At 37.2% G+C, this 7,092-nt stretch overlaps 1 protein-coding gene across 1 annotated transcript; it reads right to left on the bottom strand.

Annotated features, from left to right (window-relative positions):
* Positions 1–1,255: 1,255 nt before the first annotated feature.
* LOC132188649 (uncharacterized) lies at positions 1,256–5,584 on the bottom strand. Its single transcript, XM_059603166.1, has 3 exons — positions 4,453–5,584; positions 3,460–4,364; positions 1,256–2,227 (listed from the first exon to the last, which is right to left on the bottom strand). Exons 1-2 carry the CDS (start codon positions 5,060–5,062, stop codon positions 3,487–3,489), a joined length of 1,488 nt encoding a protein of 495 aa, XP_059459149.1. The 5' UTR covers positions 5,063–5,584; the 3' UTR covers positions 1,256–2,227; positions 3,460–3,486.
* Between the last annotated feature and the right edge of the window lie 1,508 nt (positions 5,585–7,092).

Here is a 7,092-nt window from a genome sequence, read left to right as displayed (position 1 = left end):
ATGAATGCAGAACCATTCTTTTGTCCATTCAGAGTCTATTTGGAGGTCTGGCTGCCCTAACCTATATATTGAAGCTTTCTCTATTTCTGCATTTTAGTGCCTAGCTTTTAAATTCTCACATTCAGAGCCCAACCCAGAGAGTCCTCTCAACAGCTATGCTGCAGCATTGTGAAACAATAAGGAAGGTCAGATACATATATTTATTTTTAGATGTTCTTGCTGGTTAGATGTAGGTGAAAAACCACCTACATCCAGCTAGCTATTTTAGCAAAAAATTTGATAAGCTACTACGGTGCTCTCTTTTCTCCTCTCCTCTCTTTTACTCTCTTCTCTTAAGCATACTCTCCCTCTCTACACAAAGTTTTTAAAAAAATTACCGTTAGAAAAAGACAAATTTTGAAAAAATGACCGTTAGGAAAGGATGATTTTTTTTAAAAAAAAATATGACCATTAAGATAAAGAGAGATATAGGTGCTTTTGGAAAGTTAATAGCTAAAATAAAAAATTAAAAAAAAAAAAAAAAAAAAAAAGTGATTTTTTAGCTAAAATGGAGAATAAATTTACTCAGCCAGATAAGAATGTTTTAAGCATGTAATTCTCACATTCATTTTTAAAAATGCATATAAAAATCACATGCTCTATAAAAAATGCAAGTGAGAATCGTATGCTCTAAGAATAGATGTCAGTTTGGGTTAGAAAAAAACTTTATCCTTTTATATATTTCAATGAAACACTTCATTTTTTTAGGAAAATGAAACCCAGACAACTCCTCCTATTCAGTGATACATTATAACTCAGGACTATGTATTCATGTACTTGCATATGCATATCACTGGATGCATGTCTACATTAAATTATCATCAAATTTTGGACCCCAGAGAATTTAAATTGGAATCTTAAGAAGAGCGATCCACCATCACTATAACCTGCATATATGTCAAACATATATCATCATATGGATGGAACAGAGTCAGACGCTTGGCAAAGACATGTTCAGAGGTGAAAGCCATTGAATGTGCAACTGGCTGTGTCTCAGAGCACCCTTCAAGAACTTGGTTCCACCAACAAGAAGGTCTAAAAACTCAAATAAAGCAATAAAATGGCTAAACTCACTGAACCATGATGACTTGCTTCAATGTTATGTGGTTATGACAAAAGGGTAATGACAATAACTCCGACTCATCATTCTAATTTCCTTTCTATATAATAAATTACTTAAGTTTTAATGTTAAGATTTATCAACCTCCTTTAACTATAGAATCAGAAAAGCACATGCATTATAAATGAGAAGAACAAGTATATCCATGGAACTGTTAGACCGAACAAAAGGACAACCAAGATGTCTTCCAAAATACATGTCCCAACATAGATGCCATCAAGAGATTACAAATCTGAAAAAGCAAGCCAAAGAAATCACTCCCCCCATAATGCTTTCCCTCTGCCTCATTCTCATCAATTTTCTTTTGAAAAAAAAAATCCTTTTATCCCTTCTGCTGTCACAATGACAGGTATCAACATGCATAACTGCATAGAATTCTTAGCACGGTCATAATTACAGTACTTTCTTCAAAATATACCAATGAAGATGTCTTAGATGGCTTTTGATCCGATCAGTATTGACATTATGGATATGAAAAAAGCCTTTGGCGATATTTATAAAGATACAAGATGATTTTATCATATCAATTCTAGGACTCAGAAATCTCCAAAGTTGAAACCATGAAAGCTCAAAGCCTGATTAGTTGTGGCTGCCAATACCTAGTGGTAGTACCAGATATTGCTCCCTCCATAGCACAAGTAAAACTTGAAAATGGCAATTACAGACCTCAGGTCCCATTCTATCATGTGCATCCCCAGCATTAGAAAGTGATTCGAATATGTCAATCGTTATCCTCGACGTTTGATCCCCAATCATGTTACGCCAGCCTCTGGCAGATGATGGCCTTAAATATCTGGAAGAATAAGTTTCTGAGAGAAACTGCAGACCATTTCTAAGCGAGCTGCTTCATGTCCCAAATCAGGAGCAACTTGGACAGGGTCTGTATGAAGATATAGCTCTTCAAGAATAATTACCATGACCTTGTGGTCCGAGCATGGATACCGTAAGGATATTGTGGAGGTCAAACATGATTTCTGATTGGAACAGAATGATGATGGAAATTACCAATATCAACAGTACTTCCTCCCACAAGAAACTGATTCATCTCATGGCTCACACCATTGTTTTCTGAAAAAAAAAAAAAAAAATCAGAAATGTGGCAGAAGAATGAATAAGAAAAGTAAAAAGAGTGATGAGTCTCTTGACCAATTCCTTCTCTATTTTGAGGTTGTCGGTGCCTTATAGGATATTTGCTTCAATTAATTTGGGTTGTCTTGGGTTTATGCCCAGACGAGTAGTCGACTTATATGCATGTTGGTGGATTGCCAGTAGCGCTCGGACTGGTGATGTGTGGAAGACGGTGCTTTTGTGCCTTTTGTGATGTCAATGTAAGGAAATGAATGATAGAAGCTTTAAGGGCCATGAGAAGACTTTGGAGGAGAATAAGTCGTTATTTTTCTATACTCTATATCTTTGGACAGTAGCTTTTGTTTCTTCTTTGGTGATTAGTTATTATGATTTTCTTGTTTTCTTTTCTCCTTCTAATTATGTGTTTTCTCATATATACTTCTTGTGTACCCGAGGACACCTTACGCCTTAATGATATTCTGATTACTTATCAACAAAAAAAGCATTGCCATATTTACTTGATCTTTAATGTTAGTATCTTTATTCAATGAGATCCTTCCATAAAATCTCACCAACATGGTCCTATTAGAGGGGAGTTTTCTTTATTTTCTTTTCTTTTCTTTTCTTTCCTCTTTTTTCTGTTTCAACTTCACTTTCTAGGTACCAGTGATTTTGTTATTTGATGTGTTTAGCACAATCCCATGTACATCATATTATTTTGATTATTCTCTTCTATCGGCTTTATTTAAATTGTACACTCTCCTTGTGCCTCCATGCAAATTGTGATTTTTAATTCAAATGGCTTTAGTCTAACAAGGAAAAAAATTATAAAGAAAACCCACATTTTTATTAGAAGCAGAAGGTACAAATACACAAACTGAGGAGTATAACTCCTCTAGAACAGAAAATATTGCTTCTACCTACAACCTGAGAGGAAGAGATAAAGAGGCAAGTACAAGGATGATCATCAAGTTACAGAAACTTGTCATTTTTAATATAGAATTCCTGCAATATAGCTCCCTGTTTGTGAAAAAAAATAAGAAAAATAAAAAAGTAAACCACCTATTCATCTATTCATCTATAGATTTTAGAATACAATGAAAGTAGTACCCCAAAACTCTCAAAAAAAATTAACCTTTTGGGTCAACATTTGATAAACAATAAATTCTATATACCCATGGGCTCGAATTTTATCATATTGCCAACCTTTTCACTAAAAGAAAAAGGCATACCAGCTCTTTTTGCAGCGTGAAACTTCATCATGAGACATTTACAAGCTTTGCACGATGAGTATTTGGATCCACCTCCACTCGGAGACCAAGTCCAGCTAATTCAGGCATATCAACAGATCCTTGAAGCTCCAATTCTGCTACTGCTTGTTGATTTTCTGCGTTCCATTCCAATAAATTCCTCACACACCATATGCCCCATTCCCTCAAGAAAGGATTGTCTTCATCAGTAACACACTGTTGTAAGAGCAGAAGAATCCCATTCTTTTGTCTGATTTGATCTTGAACATTTTTCCTTCCATATGCGCAATTGCCAATGACTGCAACAATGTCTCTCCTAAATCCTCTGTAATGACAAGGCTTCGATGAATAAGAACTCGTTCTCTCTCTGTTCTCACCCTGTTTGAGAGCTTTCCTGATTATAGCTGGAGGCTCAAGCTCACCAAGCAAGCACAAAAGCAATTCTATGAGTCCAGAGGATAGTAGCACATCAACAGCATCCACTGAATCCTCCTTCTTCAAGCCACTCTCGCTATTGCATGCGCAAATATCTCTCAAGATGGTTAGCGAGTATCCAAGAACATCTATTGCAGAAGAGCCGGATGGAAGACCAGACTTGCATCTCGAACCAGAATTACTAACCCCAACAGATCTCTTGAATATCCCAAAAACAAATAAAGCAAAATCATTGGGAAAATTAATCTCGTTAAGCCGCTCATTCAAGATCTCTGATACAACTCTCAGAAGAAATGCTTGTTCTGACAAAACAAGATCATCTCCAGATCCAATATCTTCACCAATTTTAGAATCATCGACAAGGGTTAATTTAGAGAACAATCGAGGGAAGTAAGGTTCTTCTAAGCAGATTCTAGAAAGGATCAACTTCAACCAATCCTCTCCAAATCCAACTGTAAGATAGAAACCAGAGAACACACAAAATTAGTTCAAACAAAAAGAAATTTAACAAATAAACAAGCACAAACAGCTCCAAATTACCAGCAGATGCAGTCCGTACAATTTCCTCCACAACAGCCAACCCCGCATCACTGCAAAGCTCTGTAAACAGTCCCGTGCTTCCATCACAACAGGTATAAATAACCATACACAAAGGATCACAAGTCTCCCTGCTTCGGACTCTCGCAAGAGCAGCAAACTCCTCCGGAAAGAAACAATGCCAAATAGCACGCTGATGTTCTTCTCCAGCCAAAGAAGCATTCGCCAAAACCTGCAACCCCATACGCACAATCCCGTAATCCCGATGGGACAAAGCTGCAGCAGACCTCAAAACATTCGAAACAACACCAACTCCATTTCGTTCGATAAAAGCATCCTGGTTTGCAACTTCTCCCGCACAGAGATTTCTGATGAGCTTCAAAGACGATATGAGAAGGTGATGACCAGAAGGGTAAGGGAGAGAATGAGCGAGCTGAAGAACTGTTGGCAGGATGTTCTTGGAAGCAAGGTCCTTGCGGCCAACATCAGTTCTAGAAGCTTCTATAAGATTTTCTAAAGCTTCTTCCAAGGAAGATAAGTTGGAAGCACTAAACAATGGCGAGAGAATATCTCGTGGAAGAGATAACTCCAACAATGATGCATCCTCGTCCATTAATTCGTTTCCTCGCTAGATGCCAGAAATTTCAGTCAATTGCTATAAGAAATTTGTGGAGGCCGACGCCAATCCCCTTTTCTTTTTCTGCTTTAATGCTTTTCTTTCGTTTTCCCTCAATTTAGTTGATAAGAACTACGGCTGTTACTTCTTGGGGGTTTTTCTGTACGGTGCAGTGAGCGTTCTTGAGTGGTTTACCTGTTCAGAGGTTGTGCGAAAGCCGGGTTGTTGCTCTCCGCCGTGCGTGGGTGTTTGTGGTTGCTGTCACGTTGGTGAGGGTGCTGCTCAGTGGTCTCGAGCCATCGAGGAAGGCTGACGGTGGACCCGAGCGGTGGATTGCGCGGTGCTGCAACTTCAGAGCCTAAGCGTCGCTGGGCTGAGTGCGGGTATGGCAGTCGGTGGTGGGCTGACGGAGTCCTCTCCGGTTTCGGCGAAGTTTGGAAGCGGTGGTGGCAGCCGTGCGTGTGGTGGCTGCGATTGCGTTTATTTGTGGAAGAGGATCCTGTTTCTGTCAAAACCTCCCACTTTAATGCATCCAACTTCCGTTTCTTTTCGCTTTGCCTATTCAGTTAAGATTTTCTGTTAAATCCTAACGAAAAAGGTAGAGAATTACAATCGTGCCTTTATTTTTTATTAAAATTAATTTTTTAAAAAAAAAAATTAGAGATAGAAAGGTCAAAAGCTAATAATAGGAGTATTTGAAAGAAACGAAAGTTTGATATACTAAAGTGAGAGGTTTTGAACAATAAGGGAGTGCCTGCAAAAAGCGCAAAAGTATATGGGGGTAAGTGAAGTTTCCCCTAAAAAATAATAGAGGGCTCAGATTTAATCAAGCCCCTTTTAATTAAACGTAGTCGTTTTCTTTTTGAAGCTGACTTTTTTTTTTAAGCTCAAGAAAGTAAGATGCAAAGCTTGCAAGGAGTACGTGGCTTCAATTTTTGGCTGCGGGATTGAGAGCCCTTGTCCCAATTTATTGTACAATGTGAACAGCTTATCTTTTGTAAGGGCAACAAATAAAATAAAATAATTTTGACCTTCACCTCATAAAAGAGATTTTGGTATTACCGACCTAAGCCAATACGCTATGGACCTCTAGTAACAACGTTTCATTAGACGAGGCTTCATGTTCAACAGGTAAAGGGATTAATAGAAGATTCTAGTAAAAGAACATATGAACAAGAGCCATAAACAGTCAATGGGTGAACTATTGGTAAAATTAATGATAAGTATAGTTCATCCACAAGCATAAGGACAAACTGAAGTGGTGAATTGATGCTTAAAAAATTACTTATAATGTTTTGTGAGAGATAAACCTAGGGAGTGGATTTGTTAGCTTCCATGGACCGAATGGTGGTATAATACCACCTATCATTCAACAATCAAAATGACTCCGTTTGAAGTAGTATATGGTTGAGCCTTGTCGATTATCCCTACTTATACTACATGATTTTCATCAATTGATGAGCTGGACAGCCTGAACCTTACCCTTTAAGATTGAACTAAAATCTTACAGCTCCTCGAGGACAATCTCAATATCAGTTAAGTCCGAATGAAACATGTTAACAAGCATCGAAGCAAACAGGAGTTTGAAGTAGGGGATTGTGTATTTCTCATATTGCAACCTTACCGTCAAATATCTGTTAATGTCTATCTCTTTAAGAAGCTTTCACCTCGATTCTATGAAACCTTATAAGGTGCTATAATGTATCAGTCATGTTGCCTATCGCCTCAAGTTGCCTCAAATCAGTTTTTTTTTAAAAAAAAAAAAAAAAAAAAAAAAAAATTAAGATATTACATTAATAAGTCTTATCCTTACAAGGTTAGGATTACAGGGTTAAGATTAAATATTCATTTTTTGTTAAGAAAAAACTTAAGTCGTGCGTCCAATTGTCGAAGCCGTGCAGTGTGTGGTAAATGTGTTTTTCTATCTTTTTTTATAATTTATTTTTCAGGTGAATTTATAACCTCAACAAAAACAATTTGTACAGAAAAATCATTTATTATAAAGGCATATAATTATTTATCATTTT

The sequence above is a fragment of the Corylus avellana genome, chromosome ca7 (assembly GCF_901000735.1).
Source record: "Corylus avellana chromosome ca7, CavTom2PMs-1.0".
Taxonomy (NCBI): Eukaryota; Viridiplantae; Streptophyta; class Magnoliopsida; order Fagales; family Betulaceae; genus Corylus; species Corylus avellana.
The sequence above is the reverse complement of the archived record's forward strand: the minus strand, read 5'-3'. Positions and strand labels throughout refer to the sequence as shown.

Excerpts from the sequence above, each read along its gene's own strand:
- LOC132188649 (XM_059603166.1), bottom strand. The coding sequence starts at position 5,062 with ATGGACGAGGATGCATCATTGTTGGAGTTATCTCTTCCACGAGATATT. Across the intron at positions 4,365-4,452 it reads TGTACGGACTGCATCTGCTG|TTGGATTTGGAGAGGATTGG; the intron begins GTAATTTGGAGC and ends TCTATCTTACAG.